This window comes from Lonchura striata, chromosome 10 (assembly GCF_046129695.1).
Source record: "Lonchura striata isolate bLonStr1 chromosome 10, bLonStr1.mat, whole genome shotgun sequence".
Lineage (NCBI taxonomy): Eukaryota > Metazoa > Chordata > Aves > Passeriformes > Estrildidae > Lonchura > Lonchura striata.
The window spans coordinates 26,819,255-26,835,143 of record NC_134612.1 but is presented as its reverse complement, the minus strand read 5'-3'; the positions used below and the strand labels follow the sequence as shown (position 1 = coordinate 26,835,143).

The following is a 15,889-nucleotide window of genomic DNA, read 5'->3' as shown; positions in this document are numbered from 1 at the left end:
TGGGTCTGCTGTGTAGTAAACAATACCATGAGACGCAATACAAATTATGTTTTAAGAACATACATTAACATTAGAAAGAATATGCATACAGATCATGAAGAAAACGATGAAAAAAGCTGGGGGTTGTGCTGACTTGCAGAGGCCATTCCACATTCATAAAATCCAGGGAGATGTGGAGGCAGAGCTACTTTGGGAAAGGATACAGCTGACAAACCTTTGCAACAACCTGGCAGTGTTTTTCCTTTCACAGTAAAAGTACAAAAATTACATCAAAGTCAGTAAGACCTTGTGGGCTGGTAGATCCTGGAGCACAGAGGGCTGTGATACCTGGTACCTGGGTGTGGCCTGTACCCGGGCACTGAGTGGATGCTGGCAGGGATTGCTCCTCACCCACAGCTGGGCACAGCCCTGCAGACAAAGGGGGCGGGGGCTCCCCACCCATGTTTGCTCTGAGGGCTGTTTCTGTGTCCTGCGAGGAGCTGCTCATCTCCAAGGCACCCAGGTAAGCCCGTGGAGGCAGTGCTTGGTGGGATCGTGCTCTGCCTGGGGAAGCATCTCTTGCTTTAGCTGACTTGGGCACGTCCAGGGGTGAGGGCTGAGGTGTCCATCTGTTCTGTGCCAGACCCTGCTGTGTTTGTTCCTCAGCCCCTGCTGAGCTGCAGCCTGCACAGGAAGGAGCCTGTCTGCTGTGCTATTGCTGCCCTTCACCGGGGTTCTGACGGGGTTTATTGGTATTGTTTGATGAGACCTTGCAGGGCCATTCTCTGGAGAGGGCAGTAGAAGGTGGAGGTACCTGGGCTTGCTCCTGTGGCTCTGCCCTGGGAAATGCCCTTTGCCTGGTGAGCTGCAGAGGGTTTGTTCAGTACTGCCAAGCCTGGCTGCTTCCCTCAGGCAAGCAGGAGCATGTGGCATCTCCCCTGCATCTGCTGTGTTGCGTCAGCTTTGTCACCAAGCTGCAGCATCTGCTGGGGAAACAAGGGCTCCCAGGACTTTGGGTTTGGAGCAGTCTGGTTTGTTAAAAGGAAAAAACCCAGGAAGTTTCATGGAGAGAAGTGATGCTGTTGCCATACATGTGAAGCCAGATCAAAGTGCAGGTGTCCGGGTTGTGCCCTCTGAGCACTGCACTTGGGCTGGAGTTTGAGGGGTGTTGGGGCAGAGCCTGAGTGTTGTCCTGTCCCTTGCTGGGTGTCCTTGGGCCCTGCTGCCCTGACGTGGTCGTGTCTGCATCCTGGCCTTCTCCAGGGCTGAAGGGCAGAGCTGCTGCTGGTGAGTGTGTGCTTCTACTGCAACCCATTGACTGGACTTTCCAGATTCAGAGCAACACTGCTGAGATTTCTATTTTTCTTCATACCAGCCACTTTTTTAACAGTTTACAGGAAAAAATGCCTTGATAAGACCTTACCCCAAGAAAAAGGACTTTTCCATACAGACATTACCATACAGCACATCTTTTGTTCACTGCTTGCACCATATTAACACTTATTTGAAACTTCCCCTTTTTTACCTTCCCTAGAGCAATCATTCACAAGTTAGTTCATATGGTGGTTGTTGATGTAATAGAGACAAATTTCTTTGCTTGAAATGTGCTTAAATCCCATCATTTTAATACATCAGGTCAACCGCTCCTGTGACTGTCCCTGAATCTTTTGGTTTTGAAAAGGGAAATTCAAATCCAGCAAATCGGATTAGCAGAGCATTGAGGAAGTGCACCAGGGAGCAGACCAGGATGGTCCAGAAGGAATTTGCAAACTGTTCACTGTGAGTCTTGAATGTAAAAGTTCCCTCTTTGAAATTAGCAATTTTCTCTGAAAGGTGGTGGATCTTCACCTCTGAGGAGAAGAGAATCATGATGAGGCAACCACAGGAACCTGAAAGGGAGGGGGAGAGGCTCATCATTTCAGCAATCCCTCAGCTGTGCTGCATGATGTATGCTGCAGCCAAATACCACATGGAGAATGTTTGTATAGCCATATAGATTTAACAGGGATTATTTCTGGAATCCAAGCCAATGGCTATTGAAATGGGTGAGCTTTTCTAATTGAATTTGGCTCAGGACCAGGAATATTTAGCGTGGCTGCTTTAGTGCCCTGAGCCACTGAATTATCTGTGTTCATGTTCAGCTTTAGGTTGCCTTTTCCCATTGAGCATAACAGAGCACTCTGTGTGCCTGACCATAAACATGTACTGAAGTCCTTTGTTAAATTATGGTTGTAATGTGTAAAGTTAGGGTAAATCTGCCTGTCAGCCAAGCCAGCAGCCCAGGGAAGAGCTGTGTGGCTGTTATCCCTGCACAGCAGTGCTTCTTCTCAGAGACCATGAGCTGCTGCTGGCCTCTGCTGCTCAGCTCTCCTGTCCTTGGCAAGGCTGTGCTGCTCTAGGTGGTGACCTCGCTCACATTGGCTGGAACCAGCTGCATCACTGGCATAGTTTGGTTGTTTTCCCCAGCTTTTCCTACTTTGGTGTGGTCCCTGGTTCTGACTGTGTGTGGGGTGCCAGTGATGCCACCCCAGCTCTGGGTTCCTGGGGCCCTTCTGTCATGGTTTCCTGCTGCTTGCCCATTCCCATCCTGCCACCCACCCTCGTGCAGGATTTCCCCAGTCCATCTCTCAACTTCAATTTAGAAAACACATGATTTCACATGTTTGATGTGGCAGACTCACACGCTTTCCTGCCTGGCTTGCTTTTGCCAATTTAGAGCCAGTGCAGCCAGAGTTTAACCCACTCTCCTCTGCTGAGAAGCGGGGGAGCCTGAGCAGTGCCAGCCTCAGCCCAGCCCAGGGGTACTCACAGGAGATGAAGCTCCACAGGTACAGCCCGAGGGGGCCGTGCAGAGTCTCGTAGGGGCTGCCAAAGGCATTGAACATGAAGAACCCTGCTCCCACCAGGGCAAAGACAATCAGTACTGTACAGAAGAGAATGACACTAACATGGATACTCGCAGGGATAATTCTGAGCAAATCTGGGAAAACTGGAAACAAAACAAACACAACATTATTCTACACATTAGGCAAAGTTGTCTCTGATGTCAGGGCAGGGGTTGCTGCTCGTTTGTGATAATTGTTTTGATCCTGCTCTTCTAAATGCAACCAGATGAAATAATTCTCTAGAAATGTTTTTTTAATGGATGTTTGGAGGCATAAAAGTTCTGTGAAACTTGGAAGAATAGGCTGGCCAGGAGGGAGAGATACTAGCCTCTCCTCCCCTTCCTGAGGGTGCTAATTGGGCCTTAATGCGAACAGCATCTTTTGGGGGAAAAAACAGGAAGCTGTATTTGAGGAGACAGGCCTGGCACAAGGTGTCACCGAGGTCTCTTCCAGTGCCAGTGTTATGGGGCTGATCTCCCTTGGCTGAAGGTTTGGCCATCCACTCTTGTCTAGGAATGGGACAATAAAGCTTTCTTTAGACTTTTTTAATTCATGTTCATGAGGCCTCACAAAGGGCTGTGACGTGGGAAATGAAATTATGCTGTGATTGTGATGCACAAATTCAGGAATAATTTATTCTAAATATTTTTATGCAGCTTTTAAACTACTGTTTCAAATTGTGGTCCTGTTTGTCTAGGACACAGAGATAGTCATTCAGAGAGCAAGAGAATGATTTTTAAAAATGAAATACACTTCACTGTTCCTGATCTATGGGGGCATGAGCAAAGCGAGGTGATAATGCCTGGTGCAGCTTTGCTGTGGCTGTAATGTGTGGAGAGTAAACCAGACTCGCATCAATTACTCCTCCTTGTAAAGTCTGTACTAACAAACTGCTCTGCAGCTCCATGCAGAGGCACAGAGCAGCAGGTGATGGGGTGTCAAGTCCATTTATCTCTCTGACTAAATGAAAGGGAAATTAATGAAACGAGTGTCTGCAGAACCCAGGAAGTTCAACAAGGCCAAGTGCAAGGTGCTGCATGCGGGCCAGGGCAATCCCAGCACAACCCAGGCTGCTGGGGAATGGCTGGGAGCTGCCTGGGGAGGAGGATGGGCTGCTGGAGGGTGAGAAGCTCCTCGTGCTCTGGCACCCAGAGCCTGCCCTGCCCTGGGCTGATCCACAGTGTGAACAGCAGGGATGGGGCGATTCTGCCTCTCTGCCTGCTCAGCTGGGGCTCCCTCTCCAGGGCTGCCCCCAGCCCTGGGCACCCCAATATCCAAACAACGTGGAGCTGCTGAGTGAGTCCAGAGGGGGCCACGGAGCCAGGCTGGGAGAGCTGGGGGTGTCCAGCCTGGGGAAGGGAAGGCTCCAGGGAGACCTCAGAGCCCCTTCCAGAGCTTCCCTCTGCAGGAGTCCTACAAGGACTTAGTCACATTAGTTCCTGTGACACCATCTGATGCTTTGGGAAAACATGCAAACTGTGTATTTAATAATACAATTTTGTATGGTTTAAGAAAACAAGGTATGGCATGGTATTGAATCCTCCCCTGGTCACCTGTATCTATAGCTGCTTCTGTCATTAACATTTTATATGTGATGTATCTGGAAAAAATAATTCCAGAAGCAACGTTGTCTTGAAAGTGAAACATTCCTTCATGGTCCTGAATAAACCCATGTGTGCTGTGCATGGCAAAGACCTTTAGAAAATGAACCACTGACCTAGAAACTGATGGGAATGAGTGGGAACAAATGGAGCAGAAGTTTTCCCCAGCTGAACTGGATTTGCTGGCAGAGCAAATTCATATTACAATTAAAAGAGATATAGTGGTCAGAGGGGAGCACTTAATGGGAACAAGCACAGAACTAAATCATTTAGCCTATTTTCCGTGTCTGTTCTCCTCAGACATGCTAAAGTACAGTGAGTGCATGAAGCTATGGCTGTGTATTTTATAAGTATGTCCTGCTTTCTGGAATGTTCCCGGTGATCTTCCAAGGTACTGAGGTGTTGGGAGGGGGCTGCTACAGCCCCAGGGAACAGGATCAGCACCTTGTTCTCAGTGCTCCCTGAGGTGAGTGCTCCTGACCTCTCACAGCTGTCACTGACTGAACCTGAGTGTCAGTCCCAGAGCTGCCGGCAGCAGGACCAGCCTGGGTCATAACTCTCACCTACAGCAGTAAACAAAATCCCTGGGATTGCACAGACCTCTCTGAAAACACAGCCCCGGTGCAATGACTACACACTGGGATGGCACACAGAGCAATCAACAGGGACTTCAGCAGTATAAACAGACTGGTGATGGAATTTAGAGACAGCAAATACTAATACTATATCAAATTAGTTAGATTTACTATTTTTGGGAAATGTTATATAGGAAATAATTTCTGGTACCTAGTCTGGCAACCTTCCCTTGCATTAAGTCATGGTGTGAACAATTTGTGTGTGCTGCTGTAGCAGAAAGATTTTGATGTGTGCGCTGTAGTAACTTCAGGGGAGGTACTGTACACACAACATCTGGCTTTTACTGCCTGTTCTGCCTGCTGCTGCATACAAATATGTCTCACTTCACAATTTTTTAATTGATCTTCTTATCCTTGGAGATTAATAGGTTATGAATGCAAAAGGATACTTTGACATTCTATGTGTCAGATACCAAGGCAGCTAGCATTTCCCAGACAGCCTCCCCCAGTCTTTCTTCCAGTGGGTGCCACAGATTGCAAACTTTTGGGCTGCTTTGTTTCTCAATAGCAGCCAGTGCCCCAGCTCTTTCCTGAGGTTCTTGCTGGTTTAGTTCATTCCTCTTGACAGCATAGAGGTAATGTTGTAATGCTGGCACACAGAGGAAGATGACAGAGATTAATTAAGCCCCTCAATATTAAATAAGCCCCTCAAATATTCTTCTTAAAGAAATACTATAACTCTCTTGGAACGTGGCTATCTGTGTAGGTGCAGTAATTTGAAAGCATTAGCCCGGCTGTATCGGCGTCATCAAATGAGTTACTGACCCTGAGGGTCAGAGCACGCGAAGGGCAGCGCTGCCTCGCTGCGGGGCTCGGTGTCCGAGCGAGGGGCAGCCCTGTCCCGCCGGCAGCAGCGGGGTGCAGGCAGCTCAAAGGCCGCGGGTACTCACATGAGAACTGGAGGGGTCTCCCCCCGAGCCCGCACTGCCGCACGCGCTGCCCGCCGAAGAGCCCGTACTGGATGTGGCCGAGGAACTTGTGCAGCTCCGGGCCGCTGGCGTTGACGAGCAGCGCTCCGGTGCTGCAGAGGATCGAGCCCCTCACCCAGAGCTGGGTGCCCACGGCCGCCGCCGTCCCCAGCGCGCAGGCCAGGCTCAGCACCCCGGCGGTGCAGAAGATCAGCTTCTTCTGCTGCGCTGGCATGCTGGCACACGGGGCTGCGGCTGCCCGGAGGCGGTGCCCAGCCCCGGGCGCCGCGGCAGCCCGGATGCTGGAGAGCCCCGGCGCCCGGCCGGCCCGGTCCCGAGAGCCCCGGTACCGGGAGCCGCGGAGCCCGGCCGGCTCGGTCCCGAGAGCCCCGGTACCGGGAGCCCCGGCGCCCGGCCGGCCCGGTCCGGGAGCCGCGGAGCCCGGCCGGCCCGGTCCGGGAGCCCCGGTACCGGGAGCCGCGGAGCCCGGCCGGCTTGGTCCCGAGAGCCCCGGTACCGGGAGCCGCGGAGCCCGGCCGGCCCGGTCCCGAGAGCCCCGGTACCGGGAGCCGCGGAGCCCGGCCAGCCCTGGCCGGAGGATGCTGCAGATGCTCTGCTTCCCTGTGCCCTTGTGCAGCTTCGCAGATGTTTCTGTGCATCCCCTGTCACTTGATAGCCAGGGTTTAGGGTGACAGATCTCTGTAATTTGATGAGTGCTCTGCTCGTGCCAGCCCCCGGGGACTGGGCGAGTTGGGGGTTCAGATGATGAGCTCGGCTGCTCTATCTGATTATCTGCTCTCCATAAAGGAAGCTCCCAGCGGGTTTATTTTTGCATGTTTTCTTCTAAAGTAGTGCCGAGCTGCTCTCTTGTATATTTTGGTTGCTGTTTTATTTTCTTTGTTTTGGGATTTTTTTTTTTTTTTTTTTTTTTTTTTTTTTTTTTTTTTTTTTAGTGTGTGTGTAGTGCAAATGATAATGGCACTGGGTCTATGTATAATGTCAAACTCCTGAATTTCCTTGGAGGGTGTTTGGAGAAAAAAAGAAATATCTGACTTTAAAAATGCACTGTTCGAGTAAAATTTGAAAGTGGAAATGTAAGTGGATCTGTTTTGTGACTCCAGCAGTGGCTGTGCTCTCAGCCAGCAATGGTCGTAGTTCAGGACCCTCTGCAGAGACCTGCTGACTTGTCACTGTCACCCGGGGCTTCGGTGGCTTTGCAGAAACAAGCAGAATGTAGTGCTGGGGGGATGGGACGTCCGGGAGCGTTTCCAGAGCCAGACGTGCCAACAAACCCTATGTGAAGCTCAGAGCAGGTGGGGTGGAGTGAGACACTTGCCAGAGTTGTCTTTGTGTTCCCAGCGCACTTTTATGGTAATCCGAGAGAAACCGAGGAAGGAGAGCTGTCACAGCAGGCAGGGGAAGTTTCTGAAAGTTCTTACCCCTAATGCCTGGGTGACATCAGGACTTAGGCACACGGATGTGCTGTGGTTCTGAGCAGGTAAGGTGTGATGTGCTTTATCATTTGGGTGCTGGCTTTTTGTTCTTATTTGCTTTTGGGGCCAAATTATTTTGTGCTGTTTCACATGTATTTGTATCTTTTTATTCCTTCTCTCCGTGTCCCAAAGTTCTTGTGACTTGGAGATATAATTTTAGTAATGTTCTTTGTGTTTCAAAAGGCAGTGTTGGTAGGGAAACTTCTGAAGGTCATTATTCTGTTCTTAATGCAGGTTGTCTGCCATTATTTGTCTTATGGAACTTTGTGAGCAGAGGTTATGATTGAAAACATGCTGCTTTGGCCCCTTAGAGCTGTGCTCCCCAATTCAGAGCACCTGACATTTTTATGCAGGTCTGTCCATTTGATCTGCAGGAAATCTTCCAATAGCACCACATTGTACTGTGAGATGAAAAATGCCAAGTGGGAATAAAGCGTTGTTGGATGGGAGAGCAGTGTGTTTGCACAGCAGGCACAGGAGATTTGGGAGAGAGCAGAAGCAGAGAAGGTGCTGACTTTTTTTCTGTGAAAAAAACCTGAGCTTTGAAAGTTTTACCTTTACCTTACAAGATCTGGAACTGAGAAGAAATTAAACTGCTAAATTATGTGCAACTTCTTAATCACCTCTGGAATTTTCAAGACTTAGTTGTTGCTTGGCTCAAGCTCAACTTTTGAAATTGGTGCAGAGTGCTTGATGGATGGTGCCCGTGCATTTTAACATTTGAACTTCCAAAGTCACAGAAATGCTTTGGGTTGGAAGACACCTTAAATATCGTCCAGTTCCATCCTCCTGCCATGGTCAGGGAGCACACACATCCACCTTACCAGTGCAGGTTCAGGTGTCACCTGCTGGGCAGGCTGTGGTGAGCACCTGGCAGCGCTGCCCTGCCCTGGGAGGTGAGGGGAGGGCCGGCGGAGCCAGGGCAGGGTCCCGGAGCCTGGGCAGGGTCCCGAGCCCCGGGCAGGGTCCCGAGCCCCGGGCAGGGTCCCGGAGTTCGGGCAGGGTCCCGGAGTTCGGGCAGGGTCCCGAGCCCCGGGCAGGGTCCCGGTGTCCCGGGCAGGGTCCCGGTGTCCCGGGCAGGGTCCCGAGCCTCGGGCAGGGTCCCGAGCCTCGGGCAGGGTCCTGAGCCCCGGGCAGGGTCCCGGTGTCCCGGGCAAGGTCCCGAGCCCCGGGCAGGGTCCCGAGCCCCGGGCAGGGTCCCGAGCCCCGGGCAGGGTCCCGGAGCCCCGAGCAGGGTCCCGGTGTCCCGGGCAGGGTCCCGAGCCCCGGGCAGGGTCCCGAGCCCCGGGCAGGGTCCCGGTGTCCCGGGCAGGGTCCCGGTGTCCCGGGCAGGGTCCCGGAGCCCCGGGCAGGGTCCCGGTGTCCCGGGCAGGGTCCCGAGCCCCGGGCAGGGTCCCGAGCCCCGGCAGCGCTGCCGGGCTGCCCGGCCGCCCCACGGCCGCTGGATTTCGGCCGCTCCCCGCTCCCGCCGCGCTGCGGGGATGTCACCGCGCGGTGCTGTTGGTCTTCTTTTTATCTCCTGCTTCCTTCCCCTTAGCAAACTTCTGCTTTTCCCTGGCAGAAGAGGCTGCAAGTCACGAGGCTGTGTACGCTGTTTTCAGCCGGCAGCTCGTGTAAGCCTGTAAGGATTTTTCTTTTGTAAATAGGACGTCCACGGCTAGCACATCTGCCTGCTGACGCTGTTATTGTTGTAAAAAATGTTCTTTGAAGGACAGCTGCCTGTGTTGGATGTAAGCCCATCTGAAGCATGTTTGGAACCTATTTCCTGTCCGCTTTTCCAGTTTTAGCGTCTTGGTTTGAGCCTTTATCCTGGATCACACGTGTTTTAGTGGTGGGCTTGGCAGTGCTGTCTCAATGGTTTGACTTGATGGTCTTAAAAGCCTTTTCCAACCTGAATGATTCTGAGATTCTCTCCCATCTGCCTCTTGTGTGGCAGGTTTCCATACAGGCAAGGGGCTCCCATCAGGCTGCGTGCAATCCAAATCCCAGCACTTAGTGTAGCTGGCAGAGGCTCAGTTCTCTGTCAATGAAGTTTCAAATAATAATAGCAGCTGTTGAGTGGTTCTGGTGGGAAGGTCTGATGGCCCATAAAGTTTAACATCACAATGAGTACAGTGACAGGGCTGCTGCTTGGTAAATGTGGCCATGTGCACTGAGCAATGAAAGGACCACTCACTTCTAGTTCTCTTTGACTTGTGTGGATTCTTCAGGAGATTTGCCTGAGTGGAAAGACTCAAAATCTATTAACCTATTCTGTGTCATAAAGCAGTAAATTCACTTTCTTTTTAGATGGGATTGCAGAGAAAAGTACTGACCTTATTTCTGGCCACAAGTATTTTCCAGGTGACATTTTCTCAACTCAGATTATCTCTTGTGCACAGCTTCAGAGTGATTTTCACAGTAGTGATTATTGGGAAGGTGTCAATCCAGTAAACAGTCTGTATTGCTACTGTACAGTCTTCAGTTGGAATAAATTTTATTACACCAGTCCAGACTTGGAACACCTGTGACCCATCTGCAGCCCCAGTTGGGCAAGGAGTGCCTGCGAGGGCAGGAGTGGATTTGGGCAGAAACAGAATCCTCAGAAGGCTGATCTGGAGAATGCAGTAGTGATTTTCTCACATCTGTAACAACTCCTCTGTAAGTTCACCTGTCATTTTCCTAGGGCTTAAACCCACTCAAATTTCACCTAACATTTGAACTACCTGTATTTTATTATCTGTCATGATCTGTCCCAGGTGCCACCACGGAAGGGAACTGAGAAAGAATGGCTTTTTCACCTCTTTAATCCATTTAAGATGTCTAGAATGGTTGGTGAAACTCTTGAACTTGTCAGTCTCCTGCGTAGCAAAATACAGCCTGGTTAAATATAGCTTAAAATACACCTCATCAGTGGGAGATCCTTGGTAATGCAGCTTGGTAGCAGGATTTTCTAGCCAGTGTGCAATAGTGAATGTGATGTGACAGAAGAGAGTGATTGATTTTTTTTAAGTACTGATGTTAAATTTCTTGAAATCACTATGTAGAATCCTGGAACTCCATGGATATTTATGCACTTAGGTCTCTGCTTTTACGGCTGAGGGCTCTGTGCTTGTATTTAGCCTTGTTTCTGATGTTGTCTTTGAAGTCCATCTGAATTCTTATGATGCCAAGAGATGTTGTTCACTTCAGAGTGAAAAAGTCCTGTTTTGAATGTCGTTCTCACGAATGGGGCTTGTGACAAATGCAGAGAGTTGACATTTGTCTTTCTGAGATCACATTTCTGGAAATGAAGTAGACAAACAAAACTCCCCACCCCACTGTGGGAAAGGAGCTCTGACGGGTCTTGGAGTCACGGAGCTTTGATTGAACATTTATAACTACGTGAGAGACCCAAATCTGAGTGTGTTGGGCTGCTTGACAGGAAAGAGAGACAAGATGAGTAAAATAATATCTGCAGAATCAGTCTGTTTCCCCAAGCACTGAGAAAACAGAGCATGTTCTGAGCAGTCTTGTAATAATTTTAATAATGCAGTTAGCATTGCTTCGGTTGCTCAGATTGCTTAGTTACCTGTCAGGGTGTTTTCATCCTTAAGTGTTTTAGGAAATCCAACACCAGGTTCTTGCTCATGTAAAGGAGTTAAAGTATAAACTCTCTCTGGGAAAAAAATTATTCTGTGACTTAAATAACTGATAGTGCCCTTAAGAGGAGCACACATCTTCAAGCTTGCTTTTCCCTGTGACCTTGCTGCTGCCCTTTGAGGGACCAGCTCGAGCCCCTCTGATGCGGGGTCTGTCCAGGCTGGACCAGCTGCAGACCCCAGATCAAACAAATCCAGAGCCTGGTTATTCTGAGAGGCTGGTGCATTCTGAGTGTGTGTGAGTAAATGTGGTGCTGGAGGGGAGGAAGCCCCAAGGCACACCCTTTGTGAGACAGGAAGCCTGTGGCTCCATGTCTGTTATTTCCAGTCAAAAGCAAAATAGCATATTTGATGGTCAGACCCTTCAGCTTCTCTTGCCTCAGCTGCTGCCAGGGCCCTGTGTTCCAAGAACCCCGTGGGAATGGCTCTGGTGGTGCCAACTTGCCCAACAAAAGTCTACATCAGTGGAGAGCAGAGTCTTTTGGGTGTTCTGCACTGTCTTCAGCAATCTGTAGCATCCCTGGTTCTGTTGGCATCTGACTGCATCTCACCACAGCAGTGGTGATGTCACCATGTTGCTTTATTTGGGTAAGAGAAAAGCATTTCCCCTCCTGCCTCCACCCCTGCCCTAGCCATGTGTGTGCATTCACAGCAGCCTTGCTCAGCACAAGCCTGTGTTCTGCTTTTCTGAGGAGGGAAGCTGGGACCCCTGTGAAGCAGGAACCTTCATGTTCTCGGCGCTGTAATTCCAGTCGCTCTGAGGGAAGTGTCCCCTTGCTGAGGGTGCTGCGCTTGGCTCCAGCCCTTCTGATGGTCACTGCTCTGGGTAGCTCCCACTGATCTTGGGGAAAGAAGGAAAATCAGATCTCTTTAATATGCAGGTTGGTATTTGGAAGTTTTCAGAGCTGGTGGCCAGCTTGGGAGGGACAAGTGAGATCAGCAGAGCACACGAGGAAAAAGTACTGATATAAGCACATTACATCCCATTATTGCTCTGTAAATACAGGGCTCTAAAGGCACATGGCGTTTCTTAAAAATGCCAGAAATAAAATGAGCTTTTTCAACCTTGGCTATCTGACAGATAATACCTTTAGAGGTTGGGGGGTGTTTTGTTTACTGCAATGTGTCAGTGTGATGCAAGTCACAGTCTGGAAACAGACATAGGAGGTTGGGAACAATAAGCATGCAAATCCCTTGTGGAGAGTGGGCTGGGAGGCTCTGTGAGTTCCTCTTGCTCACAAAGCTGATCATCCTTCACTGGGTTTGTGAAACAACTCTATCATCAGGTAAAATTTTGGTTTGAGTACCAGCAATATGAAAACTGGGGACATGAAAACTCTCTCTCTTTGGCTTTCAGCTTACATTTCATGTGAAAACACTGCAAAGAAAGCAAATGTGTGCAAGTAACAGCAAATGTGTGCACTGCAAGCACAAACCACAGCTTTTCCTCCTGCAGAGCTGCAGGCTGGTTGGTCAGAGATCAGCTCGTGGGCTGTGTGGGTGAGCTGGTTTCTCTGTTCTGCTCTGCACAGGGAGCCCCAAATGATGAGTCTGTGGTGATGCTGCTCTGTGAGTGGGCTGTGAGCTGTAGGAAGTCTGGGATGCTCAGGGCCATGGCTGTGGCCAGGCTTCTGGAGAAGAGGCAAGTGGAAATTGAGGCAGAAGTAAGTTTTTCTACTTCAGCACAGTGTGACAATTTGCCTAAAGAGTAAGACATTTCTAAGGAAGCCTCACTTTAATCTCATTACAAAAAGAGTGAGTTTGACATTTGGAGAACTGGGGATCTTTGCCATCAATTTACAGCCTAAAATTCTAAAAAAGTTAAGATGAAAAAGCCTTGTATTTAAAGCAAGAAATTGCAGCTTAACTCAGGCAGCTGTGTGTTAGCTGACTTATGTCTGCTAGAAGAGTTTCACTTTTAAGAGCTGCTTGTCCAGCCAAAGGGATGCCCAGGAGCTGGAGTCCCTTACAGAGGGGTGTGGGTCTGACAGCAGGGCTGTCAGCTGCTGGGGGACTCCAGCAGGGCTCCCAAGCCAAGATCCAATCTGAGGCAAAACTGGAGTGTAAGTCTTGCATTCTGTAGAATACCTTTGTTTCCTGGGGAAACAAGATCCTGCAGAAGCAGGATGCTGTAGTACCCTCTCTGATGTGAGCTGGTGTCTGTTGTGGCAGAAGATCCCACTCCAGCTTGCCTGAGCTGCCACATCTGGAGGCATCAGCACTCCTGCACATCTGCTGCAGCAGCAGCAGCTCTGCCCTGCAGTGGGGCTGGGGCAGGGCAGAGTGTCCCTGTGGCCCCTGGCACAGCTGCTGCCTTGGTCTGTGCCTCACGGGGTCTGCTGGGCATGGTCTTCCCAGGAAAGGTCCCAGCAAAGGAATGTGCTGTCTGCTCAGCCCAACTGTGGCACAGAGCACTGTCCCACACAGGTGGGAGCACCCTCAGACTGCAGAAAGGCTTTTCCTTGCAGAAGCTGCTCTGCCTCGTCTGCTCTCACCCCAAACCACCTTAGGGGAAGGGAGTCACTGCACTGTTCCTGCCTTGCTGCACCCAAATCCCCACCCAAAGCAGGGGGGTCTGTGAGTGAGCAGTGCCACACCTTTGCCTTGTCTCTGTGTGCCAGTGCTCTGCCCCTCGTGGCACTGCCCGAGGGGACAGCAGAGCATTCCCAGGGCGAGAAGGGCAGAGATCACCGGCATCTTTTTAAATCCTTTCAGTCCAGAGAGTGTCAGGTGAAAGTATGGTGTGATATATACAGTTTTCTTTAAATTTCTTAGCTTACTAGGTTTGGGTTCTGATTTGTTGCATGAAAATTGTTATGGAGATACTGAATGAGCTGTTTTGATTGCTTGCTAAAAATATGATTCGTATTTTGTCCATTTTGCAAGGATTAGAAAAAATATAACTTGATCTGGTTTTGTTTCTGAAATAATTTTGATTTGCAGGTGAAGATAACCTAAGCAGCTGGATGTTGCCAATGCAAATGGATTTTTAAATTTCAATTATTGATTATTCTACATATGCATAAGTTTTGTAAGAAATTATAAATTGGAATATTAATAAACTTAGTTGCTGTTTTATAAATTTATATGGAAGGAGATCAAACAAAGAGAACATGATGGATACTAACACTTTCTATCTTCCTTTTACAATTCACTAGAATTTTCTGCAATAACATGCTGTTAGCTTTTTTCATATTCATTGAAGCAGCAGCAAGGAGAGGCAGTAGAACTTGGCAAGAAGAAGAAATTTATTTACGAAGCTTGCAGGTGTGGTGTAAGCAGATACAATAATTTTTAACCAGTGCAGTTTAAAATCCCTTTTTGGAGTAAATAATACCCTCCAAAAAGCTTTTTGGTAATCTTGTCAAATCAGCTTTGCAGGTGAAGAACTGCTGTCCACTAATTTCTTCACTTATAGCTCCAAGTCCTTTAATATAGTAAAGGCACAATATTTAACTTAGTAAAGGTGAGTGCCATAAATAATAAGGTATATTTGGGGCTGAGCACGTATTGGCACGCTGTCTTGGTTCGACAAGACAGGAGTCTGTGAAAGAGGGCAAAGCCTCCTGTGCAATGGAGAACGGCAAACCCCCCTCCCTCTGAATTACGAGGATCTTTAAATTAAAAGGCTCTCAGGCAAAGATATGGGAGTGGGAGTAACAATTCTTTACTAGGAGAAAACTAGACAATAATTTAAAAAGGCAAATGCAATCGGTACAAACAAAATCAGTGAAAGGAAAAAAAAAGTCCAGAACCTGCGGGGTGCCAGTATCAGTTCTACTGGGACAATTTGCTTTCCTTGCAGTGGCTGGTGAATTGTAGCTGCAGTGGTGATCTCTAGAAGGGTATAGTTTCCCTCTGAAGATCTGGTGGCAGTGGGGCCGGTCTTCCTCTGCGCCGGGGTTGCCTCTGAGCTCCGCTGCCGTCGCCTCTGCGCGCCGGCTGCTTCGCTGCGAGTGCCGCCGAAGAGAGAGCGAGAGAGAGCTGCTTCCCCAGGAATCCCGCGAAGAGAGAGAGAGAGAGCTGCTTTCCCCGGGAATCCCGCGCAGAGAGAGAGAGAGAGCTGCTTCTCTCGGAGTCCCGCGAAGAAGAGGGAGAGAGCTGCTTCTCTCGGAGTCCCGCGAAGAAGAAGGAGAGAGCTGCTTCTCCCCTCTGGGTGGGACCCCCTTCATTGAATCAGTCGAAGGTGTATACACAAACCATTGTCTCTGAGAGAGATAACAAAAAACCTGTCCAACCGGTTCGCCTTCGACAGATGGCAAATGGAATACAAGCTTATCTTACAACCCAGGACATTATCCACCCCTTATTCTATTTCCATCTGCACACCATGAAATCTTACACCCAGTTCTCTCTTAAGACCAAGTTTCCCTGTGGTACACAGCGGGTCTCCCCATCTTCCTGCATTACCCACCAAGTGTAACCAGGTCTTTGAGCAAAGACAATCCCACGAATGGGTTGGTCTTTGCCTGAGGTGGGATTAATCTAAACAGTTTTCCCTAAAATACCTTTCATATGTACTACAGGGACCTTATCTTTATCTACTGCGTGTAAGGGTTCTGACTGAGCAGGGCCAGCTCGACTGACAGACCCCCGGGTGTTGACCATCCAGGTTGCTTTTGCCAGGTTAATTTCCCAGTTTCTAAATGTTCCCCCACTAAGTGCCTTCAGGGTAGTCTTAAGGAGTCCGTTGCACCGTTCAACTTTGCCGGCAGCTGGAGCATGATAGGGAATATGATATATCCATTCGATACCATGTTCTCTGGCC

The 15,889-nt window shown here is 49.5% G+C and overlaps 1 protein-coding gene across 2 annotated transcripts; it reads right to left on the bottom strand.

Annotated features, from left to right (window-relative positions):
- Window positions 1-32: 32 nt before the first annotated feature.
- CLRN1 (clarin 1) lies at window positions 33-6,243 on the bottom strand. 2 transcript variants are annotated; one of them, XM_021544910.3, is made up of 3 exons: window positions 5,991-6,243; window positions 2,789-2,968; window positions 33-1,907 (listed from the first exon to the last, which is right to left on the bottom strand). In XM_021544910.3, exons 1-3 carry the CDS (start codon window positions 6,241-6,243, stop codon window positions 1,603-1,605), a joined length of 738 nt encoding a protein of 245 aa, XP_021400585.1. In that variant the 3' UTR covers window positions 33-1,602. The 2 variants fall into 2 exon arrangements, with proteins under 2 accessions (XP_021400585.1, XP_021400584.1); XM_021544909.3 differs by having other exon boundaries at window positions 33-1,868.
- Window positions 6,244-15,889: the final 9,646 nt, after the last annotated feature.